The 17,189-nt window shown below is 39.8% G+C and overlaps 2 protein-coding genes across 12 annotated transcripts in view; one reads left to right on the forward strand and one right to left on the reverse strand.

Moving 5' to 3' along the window:
- The window catches only part of KCNIP4 (potassium voltage-gated channel interacting protein 4), a 913,574-nt gene extending 912,656 nt beyond the window's left edge, over positions 1 to 918 (forward strand). For all 5 annotated transcript variants that reach the window (XM_036419588.2, XM_036419543.2, XM_036419577.2 and 2 more), the window contains one exon: positions 208 to 918. In XM_036419588.2, coding sequence (XP_036275481.1) covers positions 208 to 255 — 48 coding nt within the window. In that variant the 3' untranslated portion in view covers positions 256 to 918. The remainder of the gene's footprint in view (positions 1 to 207) is intronic.
- Positions 919 to 1,658: 740 nt separating this feature from the next.
- Positions 1,659 to 15,514, reverse strand: PACRGL (parkin coregulated like). Of its 7 annotated transcripts, XM_036419610.2 has the most exons (11): positions 15,355 to 15,507; positions 13,831 to 13,876; positions 12,939 to 13,005; positions 12,332 to 12,489; positions 10,243 to 10,310; positions 8,255 to 8,345; positions 6,811 to 6,945; positions 6,267 to 6,374; positions 5,268 to 5,348; positions 2,828 to 3,047; positions 1,659 to 2,222 (listed from the first exon to the last, which is right to left on the reverse strand). In XM_036419610.2, exons 3-10 carry the CDS (start codon positions 12,988 to 12,990, stop codon positions 2,991 to 2,993), a joined length of 750 nt encoding a protein of 249 aa, XP_036275503.1. In that variant the 5' UTR covers positions 12,991 to 13,005; positions 13,831 to 13,876; positions 15,355 to 15,507; the 3' UTR covers positions 1,659 to 2,222; positions 2,828 to 2,990. The 7 variants fall into 7 exon arrangements, with proteins under 7 accessions (XP_036275503.1, XP_036275509.1, XP_045429649.1 ...); XM_036419616.2 differs by lacking the exon at positions 13,831 to 13,876 and having other exon boundaries at positions 15,196 to 15,514; XM_045573693.1 differs by lacking the exon at positions 13,831 to 13,876 and having other exon boundaries at positions 15,181 to 15,514.
- Positions 15,515 to 17,189: the final 1,675 nt, after the last annotated feature.

Below are 17,189 nucleotides of genomic sequence, written 5' to 3' on the forward strand. Positions count from 1 at the left end.
GGACAGTGTTATTTATGTTCACTTAATGTTTTGTTATAATGCTGATATGCCATAGGGACTTAACTCGTTTATATCAATTAGCTCATGGTAGAATTGGTTTCCTGTACATCATTTCACTTTGTCACAGGAACTATCAGTGATGCTGAGGGTTTGCTGTACTTGCCTCAGAAATATGCTCAGTTTAATCCCGCTGTTTCTCCCTTACAGGATGAAAACATAATGCGCTCCATGCAGCTCTTTGAAAATGTGATTTAACTTGTCAAATCCATCCTCAGACAAATGTGAATGATCCTACCACACAAGTGGGAGCTGCCACTTTTAGCATAGACTGCTCGGCTTGACACTGAGGCATATTATGCAAACCAGCTTTGTTTTCATATGAAGCAGTCCCCAAAAGATTTGAGTTCTCCATTTTTCAATTTGCCTCCTTTTCATAATGCAAATTTCATGGGATGGTCTAAGTCATTTCACACCCTGTGGATATTCAAAAATAATAGAATCTGGCATATAGGTTTACTGATACTTTAGCCATGGGATCATTGAGGCTTTCACATTATCAGTGACTTTAAAATGTTTTCTGCTGCTCCTTTGTAGGTATTCAACCCCAGGATTTTAAATGGTTTTCTACAATGTTGGCATCTGCATTTAATTTCCAGAAATTAATTTCCAGGTTTGTGTGCTGTAATTCCACTGTGTACTTAAGTGAACAAGACTACCACACTTTAAGAAAGCAACAGTCCCAGTTCCTATGAATTTGCTGCCTCCACTTAAAAGACATTCATCTATCTGGCGGTTTTTTAAATAGTATGAAACAAATTAATTCATCACCAGATGTCCATATATGCCGAATAGCTTATTTAATAAGCATTTCTTAATTTTTCATAAATACATATCAAGACAAGGCCTATATGATGTTTATAATTTTGGGTTTGCTCAATTTGACAGGTTAACTATTTATTCTATTGTCACTAAGTGAAAGCCCAAGAAGGTGGGAGACACAGTGAGGGTGTTTATAGGTACATGCAAAAGGTCACAACATCTGTCCTCCAGTCCTGGTAATGCTCAATGAGGAGCCATTTTAATAGCATTAAAAGCCTATTGCATCTCCTCCTGGACTCCCTCATGGCACCTTTATGCTACATGCCATCAGGGCAAAGAAACCCAACTACTCCAATGTGTGCTAGGAAGAAACGGCAAGCAGAAGTCACTTTGAAAGCACCAGTGATTCCATTATAGCCAGAACTCCAATTCCAAAATTTAGTTGAAAATACATATCAAGTGCTAAGCAACTCATCTGGAAGGTGTTATGATTTAGCTTCTCATAAAGATTCTTTTTAACACTCTTAAACCAAAATTGTAAAGTTGCCATAACATGACTTAAAGAGACACACACCTTCCCTGTTTTGCAGAAATATCACCAAGACCAAGAGGTTACTGTAGGAGGAAACTTGCAACTGTCTTTGCAACAATAAATCAGGTATCTATTCTGGTGTAGAGATAGGATGTGGAAAGCTGCCCTGCTATCACCAGTGTAGAATTAAGAGTAGTACAATACATGTACACTGAAACTCGCCATCGCGTATTTGTGTAAACTCAATGTGCACATTTTGTATTTCAAAAAGAAAAAAATAAAGCAAATAAAATGTTTATAACTCTACTGTATCTCATAGGTCTTTATTCCAACAAATTTTATAATTACTAGATTAACAATATTTTTGCTTATGATATCTTTTAGATTGCAGGTATCTTTAGCTTGGGTGGCGCTGAGTGCAATGAGAGAGAGTTAGAGCGAGACCAGGGCAAGCAGACGTTGTAGCTAATATGACCTGAGGACGTGACAAGTGAGACCTGAGGAAAGAGTGTACCAGGCAGGGACCCAGGAAGCACATAAGATCCAAAGGAAGACGAGCACTTCTGCAACTACTATGCTTCAGAAATTACTATTTGCATTCTTTTCAGTTACAGCTGGAGACTAAAGTGAGACTGCCAAGAGGTCACTCCAGGTACTGGTTTCCTCTGATGCTTCTGGAATATGCTATCACTGCCCCTATGTAAGAGTGACCCCTCATGTGCCTTGGATTTGGTGCGACGACTCGTTTCTATGGGCTCCCTTGTTGCCCTTGAGGTGGAAGGTCTTATTCTCTTATCTGTTTCTCTTCTCCTCCTTCCTCTTGGATATGATCCAGAGTCAGCTTCTACTGCATCAACACCCAGGACGATGCCTGTAAATTTCAAAAGCCTTTTAAATTTAATTCAACATAAGCAAGCACAACAAAATCACTGACTGCATAGAATGAACATTTTACTTTCTGAATCTCTTCATTTACTGAATTCAGACTATGAAATACAAAAATAACATTTGCATAATACAATTGACACCTAGAGTTTAGATAGTTTTAACGAGTTGTCATAAACAACATACTTATAAGAGAATTTACACATTAAAAAAAAAATGTTAAATTAGAATCCTCTGGAAAGAACTTTTCCTAAGCATTCTACATTATAAAAGACATATTTACAAACAATAATAAATAGTGAATTCACAAATGTCCACTATTTTAAATTTCCATAGCCTTGGTAAATATTAAATCCAGAAATGGCAAAATATCTAGAAGTAAATATACAGCTGTAAACTGATTGCAAAAGGGCTGTTATAAACAAAAGGCACTAGAAAATAAATACGAATGCTTATACCATAAACCCAATAATGGCTGTTGACAAAAACCATATAAATATGAAAAATAAACCCCACAAAACTGTCCTATTATAGAACCTCTTAAATTCCTTTCCATTATTAACCATCCTTTTTTGCTATAGAATAACTTACTGTGATTCAGTGGAATTGTGCATATTCATCTGAAACTAGTAAATGATGAATGGTGGCTGTGGTTACAAAAGAATAGCCCACAGCGAAATGAGTCGTCCCCACAGGTACCCACGGCCAGCGTGTAACACCTGTCACCAGGCAGGAAGATCTGTCGCTCCCTTCTTCAACAACTTATGGAGCAGTATGTTGGAATTTTAGCTTTGATGATGATAAGGCTTCCCTGTCAACAGAAAGAAAGAAAGCCCCGTTAGTATCATGGAGACTTCCCCTAATAATATTACATTTCCAAAAGCATGCCTCAAAAAGTATCCAAAATTCAAACAAAATGGGCTAAGAATAGGATGATGAAATGAGAAGTGAAACTTTTTTCCTGAGTTAAATAAACTGTAGATTATCTTTTACTGTTTTTAAAAAATATGTAACCATCGTAGTTAGCAATCAGACCACCAGCATGAATTCAGTCACTTCCTATCAAATCCGGGGTAGTTGTATCTCTGTGCCGCAGATTCTAGATCTTTTGAGGGGGATAACAGCCAAACCTTCCTCTGAGGGGTGTAGTAAGCATTAAATGATTTTAATGTCTAAAAAGTACTCAATAAAATACCCAGCATGTAATATTTCCCCACGTATTCAATAAGATAGGGGTGTGTGTGTGTGTGTGTGTGTGAAGTATGTACCTAAGACAAATGTGCATATCAACTAGAAAAAAAAACACAAGCTCAAATGAACCACTCTCCATTTAAGGTGGGTTATAAATGGATTAGTTATAAGAAAATGACACTGTGACTATCTGTAGCTGTTATTGTTTTCCCCCCAGAAGTTGAGTCTTTCCATTATTGTGATATTTTCAGGCCCTAGAAGTGAGAAACTACCATATTGAGAACATTTTTTTTTAAAGACTCATTTCTAAATATTTAAATAAAGAGGAAGGAAAATAAACCTTTACATTTTAGAAGGGGAAGAAGAGCATCCCTTACTTTCATGAAGAACTACAAAGTATCCAAAGTAAGTACAACAGTCATCAGCCCAGGGAAACACTTTGATAAGTGATCATATGCTATGTAATAATTGATGGAATTGTAAAGAACATTTGCAAATACATCAATTACTGTTAAAATCTTATGTAAGATATTATGACTTCAAAATCTTTGTTTATTCTCATGATTCAAAACAATGAGTCTGAGCAGCAAAAGAGTTACTCCCTTGCTAGTTATCTGAGACCCTGGATTGATCAACTACATCCCAGGTGTTCCCCCTCCAAATCTTACTGTGCTATTTCTAAACTTTATGCACAAACTATCTCCTCCTCTACAGGCACATCCTGACTTACTGGACCTGCCCCTTTCTCACACCAGTCCACAGAATGTGTGAAGAACACCTAGGAAGAGTTTCAGATTGAAAAGCTATGTCATCATTAGCAGGCATCTGTTTACTTGCATTTCACTAGAAATTCATTTTCCATTCCGGTTCTCAGAGCAGCAAACACATATGCAAGCAATATGAATTTCTCTTCTGCTGAGGATAGACACGGGGTTGGCTAGGGGACGGTTTTGTGCATCACCACAAGGTGTTTGAATGCTAATCCTCTGTCTGGGACCCAGAAGTTGATAAAATTGAGTAAAGTAAGTAAAGCTAAACTAAAATATCTGCCATTTTAAACTATAATTTCTTACATATTTCTTCATAATTAATTCCTTTTGAACATACCTAGAATGAGACTAAGTTGTGCAATGTTAAGATAATCACATGTAACTCTCTTCACTAAGCTCCAATTAAATGTAAGCTCCAAATCAAGATGGGAACATGGCTTTATGGGAATATTTGCAAGACTAGATTATCTGAACACTTCTTTCAAAAGATGAAAGCTCAACCTAGTTATTTGATAGCACACAGATAATGAAATCACCTACATTCCCTCACCTTTTTGCCAGTTAAAATAATTAACTGAGTCAGCCCTGTGTGCTGCACACACACCTGCTCACATTCCAGCAAGCGAGCACTTGCAGACATATCAAAGCCATTTCAATCTTTGTTTATGGGCAAATTACAATTTTTTTAGGCAGAAAAGATAGCAAATGAAAGGAAAAGTACTCTTTCTTCAATGAGCTCTCTATGTTAATCCTTCAGTCTTACAAACTTTTAAATGGTCAAAGCAAAGACACCCCAAATAAAGAAAACAAGCTGTAAAGCTGCCTCACACGATTGCCACATAGTAAGCACAGCGGAAGCGTACACACCCTGTGTTCACACAACCCGGGGCAGAATCCCAGTGCTCAGAAGCCTGCGACCCAGGAAGACAAACTCAGGGCCCTCACATGGATAGCACTATCAGCTCCACATGCTACTTGCCAATGAAGAGGCAATGCATTATGCAGTCTAATTTGCAAAATGATTAAAGGTAAGAACACAATCAGGACTGAAGTAAGACTGTCTCACTTACACTTCCACCATGCTGCTCCAGCTTCTGCAATGCATTCGTGATCGGCTCTTTGAACTTCTTGTCCCTTAGTCTCTTGAATAGCTTTAAAAATAAGATTGGGGGAATGAAATGATTTTAAAAAGTAGTAATATTTACTTTAAGCGTAAGTAAAGCTTCACTAAAAAGTAAGTTAACTAGAAATAATGTCACTTAACCTTTACTGTATAAATACAAACAGTACAAACACCACTTATTTTAGGCTTCTTTCAAGAAATATCATTGAAATAGATGCCATTTTATTTGCTGGGGCAATAAATCCATTCATTTAATTATTTCTAATAATGTCAATCCTATAAAATATTCTACAATGTGGTATCCAGAGTACGTTTTCTATAACATTGCGTATTTTTCCATTTGGTAACTTGCAAGAGCGTTTGGAGAACTATGATGAAAAGCTAAGCCTCTAAACACATGTGCTTCCAATAGTAAAAATGGGAAGAGACAACAGAGCATCTACATGAGTAACTGTGAAACAGTGAGAGGGCGGTCAGACTAGGAACCACAAGAGCACGTGTCCCTAGGTGTGTCCAGAATGGGCCTCTGACTGCAGGGGGAAATGACTGGTCTGTCCAGGTGAGAGAGGAGAATCACAGAGCAAAGAGGGAAATCACACAATGCAAACCTGTAACTGTGCTCCCCCCAGTACTCAAAAGGGTGGATAAACTCTGCTTATACATCATAGCTAATCAACATGGGCATGATCCCATTACATTGCTCACTAATGTGGGTGCACTGCATCCCTAAATTCTGCAGTAGGTGCTTTCCACTGAAAATGTTTAAAGAGTACACTTGCTTAGTAAAATGTTTCATGCACCACCACAATGACTTTGGTTAGGATGATGAGTTTTTTGGTTTTCTCTTTTTGAGGTTTTGAATCATTTGATGGCATTACTTTATGAAGAGATAGAGACAGTGCATGATACACATCCACAGCTGCTCTCGGATCTTTTCAGTACTTACACTGGTAAGCAGATGTTTCAGATGGTCATTTAGAGAAGGACCCACAACGACACTCAACTGCACCAGAGCATTCAATCCCCTTTCAAACACTTCATCATCCGAATGGGCCTGTGAAGGGTTATTTGGTCAGGAGTATAGGGATAGGAAGGGAAAGAAGAGGAAAAGGAAGGAGACGTCAGGAGAAAGGAGAAGCCAGCATTGGAAGATAATCAACCAAACCCAGAATTTTAAAAATAGCCTTTAATGCAGGACATGTAGAAGCAACACACAAATTTTCAGCTTGACTGAAATATTAAGATCTATTGCAGCCTGCTGAAAGACTGCTTTGAGGTTCATTACTGTCCCTAATTACTCAAAATGCCCCATTTTACTTTTAGTACATCCTCTTAACAGTGTTTGCAAGTAAGTAATCATCTGGCCCTGAAGAACAGTGACCTAATTCTGCATACACTTCAAAATCACAGGTAAAAAGCTAATTTGCATATAATTTGGAAGACAAAATATCTTAAATGGCCAGAGAAAGTCTAAAGAATAAAGCACATACCAGAGCCGCCTTCAGCACAGGACTCAGTCTAGGAAGCAAAGGCACAGTTTTTTCAGGAGCATCGTGGACCAAGAGTAATTCTCTAAAACCCTCCTTTGAAACAAAGGTGTATGGATGCTTTGTCTCTCTCAGACCCTGCCAAAGACAAAACAAACAACCCACATGATTATGCTAATAAGAAAAACTGAAGCCTTACTAATGTAAATGTAAATCAAGTTTATTATTATTGTTTTCCTAATCACAATATAGAATTTCAGTAATTGCATTTTTAATTAAACAGATAAATTGTGGAATAAAAGTCATATATAAGACAGAAATGATCTTTATCTACAGAAAGAAGGGAGGGAGGAAGGGGGAAAAAGAAAAACAATAAGAAAAATATGAAAGAACCGGTTTGGCTCAATGGATAGAGCATCGGCTTGGGGACTGAAGGGACCCGGGTTTGATTCCGGTCAAGGGCATGTACCTTGGTTGCGGGCATATCCCCGGTGGAGGGTGTGCAAGAGGCAGCTGATCGATGACACTCTCTCATTGATGTTTCTAACTCTCTATCTCTCTCCCTTCCTCTCTGTACAAAAATCAATAAAATATATATATTTAAAAAAAAGAAAAATATGAAAGAAAAATAAGGAAAAAAAAGAGATGCAAAAAATGTATATAGGGAATTTTAGAAAAGGAAAGAAAGGCAGGGAGAAAAGAGAGAAAAGGGAGAGGGAGGGAAAGGAAATGTAAACAAAAATAAAGAGAAAAGGGAAGAGAAAAACTGGCCAGGATTCTAAAGGCATTTTGTACAAACTCTTAAACACTGCCTGAAAGCACAAAGATTAGTCTACAATGTGTATTTATAAACACAACTCTATAAATGCATAATTAGTGGACCCTTTACTGTGATTTTACAATTTGTTTTCCTGACACAAATATAATAATAATATAAAAAAACCTATCTAAAGTTTTTTTTAGAAAATCTATAAAAACATCTCCATGATGTGTTATTTTAGAGGTACCAATAGGCAAAATCCTGGAGAATTCTACAAAATAACATTAAGTAGTTAACATGAGTTTCCTAAGAAATACAGTGTTAAATAGGACTGGTTGTACAGAGAGACCAACTATTCATTGTTATATGATATAGTTATTTAAACCAATGATGTTCTCCTAATTTGATTAGTTCAACAAAAATCTTCCTCCATGTTATGATTCTAAGTATTTTTATACTTGGAGTTAAGTATGAATATTTCAACCACTTACCTACAAATCCCTGTAAACTAATCTCATGTTTATAAATCTGATTAGTTTCTAATTATCATCTGCCAATTATATTTAATTATTGTTTAGCTCTGATTTCAAAAGTAAAAAATGAGATTTACTGATGAGTTATAAGTTTTATTGCAATTGTAAGAGATTTTCCCCCATAAAAACTCAGGAGATGGGAGTATTGATTTACCTCAGCTAAAGTAATAAGAAGAGGATCAAAGGAAAGATTTTCAGGAGGAGAGTCCCACTGTAATCTGTGTTTTACTGAACCATGGACCAACCTAAAATATAAAACCAGTGAATGTAACAAGAACAATATTTATCTACACTAAAATAGAAACATGCAAATTGCCATACCTACACTATGCCCACCAGCCACAGCCACCAGCCAATCAGGAGTGAGTATGCAAATTAACCCAATCAAGATGGATGCAGCCATGGAAAGATCAGGAGGCTTGGGTTTCCCCAGCAATAGAGGAAGCCAAGCTTTCTGCCCTCCCTGGCCAGCCCTTGCCTCCACTCAAGGCTACAAAGTTTCAATTGTAGAAGATAAATAAATCACAACAAAAATGGAGGCAGCCATGGAGAGAGCCATGGAGAGAGCAGGTGGCTTGGGTTGCCCCCAGCTATGGAGAGAGATAAATAAATGCCAGATACCAGGGCCTCTGCTTGGGTCACCAGGGGGGCCTGGCTGGCCTGCAAACCACTACAGGCCCCTAGCCCAGGCTGCCCCATGCTCCAAGGGAACCCCCACCCTGATCCAAGACACCTTTCAGGGCAAATCAGCCAGCCCCAATTCATGCACCAGGCCTCTATCCTAACTAAAAAAGAGTAATTTGGCTGAGACTGGTTTGGCTCAATGGATAGAGCGTTGGCTTGGGGACTGAAGGGTCCTGGGTTCGATTCCTGTCAAGAGCATGTACCTTGATTGCGGGCATATCCCCAGTAGGGGGTGTGCAAGAGGCAGCTGATTGATGACTCTCTATCATCGATGTTTCTAACTCTCTATCTCTCTCTCTTCCTCTCTGTACAAAATCAATAAAAATATATTTAAACTTCCCTGGGTTGAAATTAGAAAAAAAAAAAAAAAAAGTAATATGCAAATTTGCCATCACTCCAACACACAATATGGCTGCCCCATTAGGTCAAAGATGGCTGCTCCAGGTGGACACAAGATGGCCACCACAAGATGGCCAACAGGGCAGGGGAGTTGGGAGGAACCAGGCCTGCAAGGGAGGACAGTTGGCAATCAGGCCAACAAGGGAGGGCAGTTGGGAGCGACCAGGCCTGCAGGAAAGGGCAGTTATGGGGGAGGAACCCAGGCCTGAAGGGTAGAGCAGTTGGGGGGACCAGGCATATAGGGGAGGACAGTTAGGGGTGATCAGGCCTGCAGGGGAGGGCAGTTAGGGGCAATCAGGCTGGCAGGGGAACAGTTAGGCATCAATCAGGCTGGCAGGAGAGTGGTTAGGGGCAATTAGGAAGGCAGGCAAGCGAACAGTTGGGAGCCGGCAGTCTTGGATTGTGAGAGGTATGTCCGACTGCCCATTTAGGCCAGATCCAGGGGTTCCAGATTAGAGAGGGTGCAGGCTGGGCTGAGGGACACACACCTCCGTGCACAAATTTCGTGCACCGGACCACTAGTATGTATGTGTGTTTATATATGTGTGTGTGTCATACACATACACACACACACACACACACACACACACACACATAAACACACCTAATATGCAAATTGCCCCTCCACCGGGAATTCGACCAGGGGGGTGGAGCTGGCCGGCCACCTCCCAAGCCCCTTTCCCTCCAACCAGCCCAGTCTAACCCCACCCATGCAAAAATTAATGCACTGGGCCTCTAGTATAATAGTTATATAATAAGCAGTGATTATTTAAGACATAGATACTCTTTTTGGAATATAACCATATTAGTATTATTTTATAATATATAGGAAACCATGACTTCAAACCTATTATATCTATGGGTAATTCTATTTTGGAACTAAAATTATTTTCTTCAACAATGTCCCAGGATACCAATTCATTAGCCCCAAAGTGTAAGTCACCTTTAGTTCAACATCCCTTGTAAATAAAACTTGCAATAAATTTAAACTGAATACCGTATTGATCTTACCCAATTATTTGCAATAACATGGTGAGTTATAACTTGTATTGCTTTTACCTGCAAGGAATACCACCTTTAGAATAAACAGCTGCAAATGCAGAAGGGGCTCGTGACTGTTCACCAAACTGAAATAAAATGTGACACAAACACAGTAAATAACACATTACAATCACCTCCACTTTGTGATATCTAATCAATTTTAATTCTGCTCAGGTCAGAGGCAAACGAACACCCTGACTTTCAAGCCATTTCCAACTTTCCAGTGCATCATTCTACTCAGCACAACTGAGAAAATTTATCAGTTTTCAGGACTGAACACACAAACACACTTTCTGTATTTTCTTTCACCCCTAATTTGTTACAGAAGGCGTGAGGATTCATGAAACCATACACATAATAAATAAAACATAGACAAATACAAATAACATAAATATAATAAGATAACATCTTTCCATCCCCTCCCTACTGTAACTGTCTAAAATGAGAAGTAGATGGAGAACGTGTGAAGCGAGGGAAAGCATATTGGTTTTTAACCCACAGCACATTTCCTACTTGTCCTCCAGCTAATTATACATGGTCTGGATGGTTAGAGAAACTGTCATTTCTCAAATGGCTTTATGTCTCCATAAAAATTAAAGGCTTCCATTGGACAGGGATGAGAGAGCTGGAGACTGAGCGAGACTCTCACAAACATAGGACCAGGTATGAATGCTTAGATAGGTAACTTCACTACTTTTAGTTTTGCTATATTAGTATCTTAAGAATAGGTTAATTCTGGACCTACTGGCAAAGGCAATTTAAGAGATGAACAATCATAACAGTTAAACAATCACAGCAAAAATAGTTTCAATTGATCAGAGACTTAAAGGTTCCAAAAGTAAATATTTTACAATATGGTACTTTCATTATAACCAAAAGAAACAGTTGTTTAAATAAAGTAGAAACTTATTACAGATGAATAGCTACAAACATTTTTAATAATATGCAGTAACTCAGAAATATACAAGCTTAAGTTCAGAATTAGTCCTTTGCTCTCTAGTAAAACATGTTCTCAGTAAAAATACAGATATGAAATTTCATTAAAATAAAATGCCATAATAAAAGATTCATTTGCAAAGCCCAATCCATAGTAGTAATTCTGTATAGTAATTCACAGCAATAATATTTCATTCATCAAGTTATAATTCCTGCTAGGAGAAATATATGTTTTAAAAATTGTTTTCAAGTAGGAAGTAGGAATCATATCAGATAAAAAAAATTAACTAGAAAAGTGTTGCTTACATTGGGAAAAAAAATTAAGACAAATTAGGGCTGCAAATTCCCTCAATTAAATATGGAGGGAAGGAAGCAACAGCAGGAAGGTATCAGAGAATTCTTCAGGGTTTCAATTTCCTGGCCACTGTACAGGTTCTAGAAAGAAGCAAAGGAAGACAGATCCTCAAACTATTTTTTGTTTTTCTTTTCTAAGTCAGATAATGTCCTGTGCCATGAATACTTCCATTATATCCTTGCTTAGGTATTTGCTATGTTTTACCTGCTGTCAAAATCAAAGTATCAGCTATCCTCATAATCCCTTTCAAGGGCTGAAACCACTATCAGAATAAGGTATGCAAGGTTGGGCCAAATACCTGGGGTGTGGCACGGATGTGTTCATTTTTGGATAATTCTTTAATCTATACACAATTACAAATTTTTATGTGCCTAAATCTGATGTTGGTTAAATTGCTGTGAAAGGCAGTACTATAGTTAGGATTTCTGGTGGAGCAAATTTATAGATCACAGAAAAATGGTTAGAGACCTTTACGCAACTATGGGAGCATATAATTCATCTTGCAGCAATTAAGTACAAGTTTATTCCTTGGTATTAGAAAGTCAAATAACCATAACAAATAAAAAAAAAAAAAAAAAAAAGCAATTTAGTTTGCATTCTAAAAACTCATCCAAGAATGACAGAAGAGACCAAAACTGGTTACACCTTCTCACCTCCACTCCCGTATCCTCTCCATTCTTCACCATCATTATCATATGCCCTTCCTTCAGCACTACCTCAAAAGGGACTTAAGACATAATTCAAATGGTCCAATAGTGAGCCAACTGCATACTACTTAGAAAAACGTACTGAGTCAGAAATTTCTTTTGTACTTACTGGGTTAATCGTTTTAGGGTTAAGCTTATCACTTGGTCGAGGATGGACTTTTATGGCAGCATCTGGAGAACTGGCTGATGATGAGGATGAGGATTTGCTTCGAACTGTAGTCCTAGGCTTTCTCTGTGGACTTGAGGATGTCCTTTGATCATCATTACCTAGAAAACAAAACAAAAAAACAAAATCAACAACAACAAAAGTTGTATATATAGATCTATCTATCTATTCTATAGATCACATGTGTCAAACACAAGGCCCGCGGGCCAAATCCGTCCCGCCAGGCCTTGCAATGTGGCCCGCACCGCACTGTCATCACTGCACTCCGCTGCGTTTCCATCACAATGACAGTTTATGACTGTTCAGTAAACCATTCGGCCTGCGATTTAGGCTGGATTTTAGATTTTGGCCCCTTCTCTGATTGAGTTCGACACCCCTACTATAGATAGATAGATAGATATAGATATGCGCCTAATATGCAAATTGCCCCACCACGGGGGGAGGGGGGGCGCGCACGGACACTCTAAAGGTCACCCCACATTCCTGTGTGTAACAGAATGTGTCATTAATATAAAGTTCACCTCTTCCTTTAAAAAGCCATGCTGGGTACCTGTCACTCTGCTTCTCAGCTGTGTGTCTCCATGGCACTCTGATTTCTGCATTGCTTCCCGTCACTCCTGCAAGTTATAGGAAACTTGATGTCACAAATTTTTAAGAAGGGAAATTCACTAACAATATACAGACTAAAGCAGAATAGAGTAGAAAATACAGTAAAAGACATACAGAAAAGTTATGGTAAGGAGCAAAATGCCTGGAAAGACTAATGAGAAAAATATTATATAAATTTCAATAATATTAGTAACAGCAAATTAAAAACAAGCTATAAAACATAATGTATAAAAGTAAACATTTTTTTCATTCAAATTATCAAAATACATTGTTAGATACTCAGTCACAATCTTCTAGTTACATGTAGAAAACATAGACTACATTTTTGAAAGGCGTGGTGGGCACATCCCCTATGGTCTTCATCTTCTCTGGCTTTTAAATTTCCCAAGTTCCAAATACCAACACCTGCACATCAAGTCCTACTGTCCCAATGATGTAACAAATTCTCCTACTCAATGCCCCACAAGCTCCTTATACTGAGCATAACCAAACCAGAGGTTATCACACACATTTAATTATAAATCCCTTGTTAATTCAAGGTACCACCAGTAGTTTTCTGTTCCTTCGGGCAGAAAATTTTTGATGGTTGCTGCTTCTTTTTCCTTTGCTTCCTACACTCAGCCCTACAGATGTGTTCAACATGGTGTAATTAAGTAGAGTTCTGGGCTCAGATCTCAGTTTGCATCTCATTTCTACCGATCATGAGGTTTATGAATTCAGGAAAAGTATTTAACCTCCCTAAGCTTGGTTTCCTAATCTCCTAAAAGGGAGAATCAAATCAAGCTGATCAAGGCTGATGTTGAATAAACATGATCAGATATCAAGTTGCCCACCAGCAAAGGGTGGTTCACCTCTCCCTCTTCTATATTTACTTCTTTTCTGTTAACTAAAGAGGTCATAGTCCCTTCAGAGACTATGATTTCCTGATTCACCAAACGATTTCTAAATTTAAATCTCTACAAAAGAATCCTCCACCACACATACCCAGACTCATAGCCAACTGCCTGCTAGTATTTCTAGGCCCACCTTCAATCTCAAGATCCTTCCTATTTCTATTTGATTACTCTCCTTCCTTGCAGGACTTTCCAATTTGCTTAATTCATCTTATGCTCAACCACTCTTTTGAGTGCCTTTTCATTAAATAACATAAAGAGGGCGGTGTAAAGGAGTAATATTGGAAGAGAAAAATAAAGAATTGCTTTGTTTTATAAATGGTACAAGATCTTCATTCTTTTTTTTTAATATATATTTTTTTATTTCAGAGAGGAAGGGAGAGAGGGATAGAAACATCAGTGATGAGAATCATTGATTGGCTGCCTCATGCACGCCCCCTACTGGGGCTTGAGCCCAAAACCTGGACATATGCCCTGATGGGTATGGAACCGGTGACCTCTTGGTTCCTGGGTCTACACTCAACCGCTGAGCTACACCCAGCTAGGCAAAATCTTCATTCTTTAAAGATAAAGATTCTAAATAGATTCTAGAATCCACAAATCCACTTAACCAGAACACCTAAACGATGTCACAATATCAGAGAACAAAGAATTCAGGCTCCACTGTAGGACCCTCACTTTTCCCTTAGGTTTCCTTAGCTGCTGCAAATGATGCGGAGAGGCTGCAGGCAACTGTGTCAACCAAAGGGAAGCACAGCTCCTCCTCCCCCCATTATTTAGGACAGCTCATAAATCCCATCTCTTTCCCTACATGCACTTTCTTCCACACCCCGCTCTGAGACCACCGCACGAAACTGCTGGCTAAATTCTCAGGGGCAGACGCCACCACATTATTTCCTAATGTTTAGAAAGTTCCAAAAGTGTAATAGGCACCCCAACTAAAGAAGATGCCATGTCCCATCTCTGAGTTTCCTTAAATCCCACGGTACAGCAACAGAGGCCAGGATCCATCTTTCTCAACCCCCTTTGACCAAAAGTTAAACTAATGAGCCAATATTAAGGGTCTTAAATTCGCTTTCCAATTTCTTAATTCCTTCGCCTCTCCTACTCCAATACCACACATCTATTAATACCTACGATCAATTCGGAGTCAGGGAGTTGTCAGAGTTAAAAAATGAAAATAAGGGTGTGTTGGGGGGCGGTGGCGGGGGAGAAACAGATATTTAAAAAAAGGGGGGAATGGGGTGAAGGGAAAGGCAACATTCAATTAAGACAAACGAAGACTATTACGGGCTAAAGTCCGACCCGGAAGAGTCAGGGCGCTCTCCAGGCTCCCAGCGTCACCAGGTCCTTCGCAACGCGGCGCGGCGGCCCTAGCAACAGGCCAGGGAGGAAGCGGTTCGGCCCGGAGAGACGGGCGGCGTCGCGGGATCCCCGCTCCCGGCTCCGGGGACTCGTTCCTACCGCGCGTCGCTCCCGCTGCGACCCGCACACCCGCCGCCGCCCCGGATGGGGCTTTGGACCGGCGCCGGCTCTGCCAACAGCCCCGGTTCCCGCGGCACCCGGCCCGAACGTGCGGAAATCGCGGCTTCCGGTGGTCTCCCGGTCCGGTGGCGCCGCGCACTGACGTCAAACGCACGTTACGCCCTCTCAGCCAATAGCAGGGAGGCCGCAGGCGCGCGGGCGGAAGAGGGTTGTCCTGGCAACTAGACGCCGGAAGTGAGAAGGGCAGTTCCTGAGCACAGGCGCTCGCTGTCAGGTGACCGGAAAGGCGCCAGGTGGGGCGTGTTTGGGGGGGATCGGGGGCGGAATGGAGCTCAGGCACCCTGATCCCTGCATTGCAGCCTCTCCCCAGTCCGAGAACTCACCTCTCACACTTCTCTGGCAGCTCAAAATGGCCTGTGTCCTCCAGGTGTCTTGACCTAGGTCGTCTGAGAGCCCAGGACCATGAACTCCAGCGTCCTCTGGAGAGAGAGCCTACGCCTCTTTGCCCAGCTGTGGGATTCCGTTTCTTCTTATCTTACTAATTAATATGCTATTGCATCAACTACACGATGCGTCCATACTTTAATAATGAAAAGCGTGTGGGTTTGTACTGCAGATAATTTTAATAAAATTGACGCTGCATTCCCCTTGTGATTCCACCAAAAGCAACTTGGGAAGTCATAGTAAAGAGCCCATGCTCTTCCTGACCTATCCACTGCATTTCTTTCTAGAAGTCCTCTGCCTTAGCCAACCTTCCCCCCCCCCCCCCCCCCCCCCCAGGTAACAGCTAAATATACAACTGGTGTTTTCTGAGCAGCCCGGGAGCTCCATCCTTGCTACCTAGATTTCTACCCCCAGAAGCACCTTCACTAGAATGCTTCTCGCACAATATAGTGAGGACTCAAGAAATGATCTTCAATAAACAAAAGGATTCTTTATTTTCTTCAATGTTCTGCGAACCTTGCGACAAATCTATGAGAGAGAGAGAGAGACAGAGAGAGAACATCAATGATGAGAGAATCATTGATTGGCTGCCTCCTGCAGGCCCCCCACTGATGGAGCCCTCAACCAGGCATGGAACAGTGACTTCCTGGTTCATAGGTTGACATTAAGCCACTGAGCCACTCCTGCTGGGCTATCTTAACTTTTAAAATTCATTATAATATATTACCTATCTTCCCCACCAGACAGATATTGTTTCTTTCACTTTTCTATCCCCAATATTTAGCACAATGCACGTTTAACTTAACAATGATTTTTTTTTAAACCAAAATAAAAGAATAAACGATCCTATTTTTAGCTACTTTCACTTCATTATCCTCTTGTCTAGCTTCTTCAATATTTGTTCTATCTACTTTCTCTTCCTCACTCCTAGCATCATCCATGACAGCCTTAGCAGCACCTAGTTTATTGTCATTTGAAAAATAAACGGGTTCTTGGCATTGTGATTTTATCTGGATAGCATGTGATACTGTTGGATACTTATTGGATATACTAGTTTGAGAAATCTGTGAGACATCCAGTTGACTCTGATCAAAATGAAGGTCACAGTTCCTTTGTTAATGGCTAACTTCAAGACTAAAGTGTAGCCTCTCAGGTGCTATATTAGCCCTAGATTAATGCACTGTCCCTGTAGTTTCCTTTACTTTAATAGCTAGCCCCTTGGTAAATAAAATTGTTCTATTTTTATATCACTACACATATAAAGTTATGAACTAGATAAATCTAATGAAATTTGAAAAATCAGATTTTTTTTCTCATGCCTCTTTCACTTGTGAAAATTTCTTGATTATATCCAATTAGTCATCAAGCAT

This window comes from Pipistrellus kuhlii, unplaced genomic scaffold, assembly GCF_014108245.1.
Source record: "Pipistrellus kuhlii isolate mPipKuh1 unplaced genomic scaffold, mPipKuh1.p scaffold_m20_p_1, whole genome shotgun sequence".
Classification (NCBI taxonomy): domain Eukaryota; kingdom Metazoa; phylum Chordata; class Mammalia; order Chiroptera; family Vespertilionidae; genus Pipistrellus; species Pipistrellus kuhlii.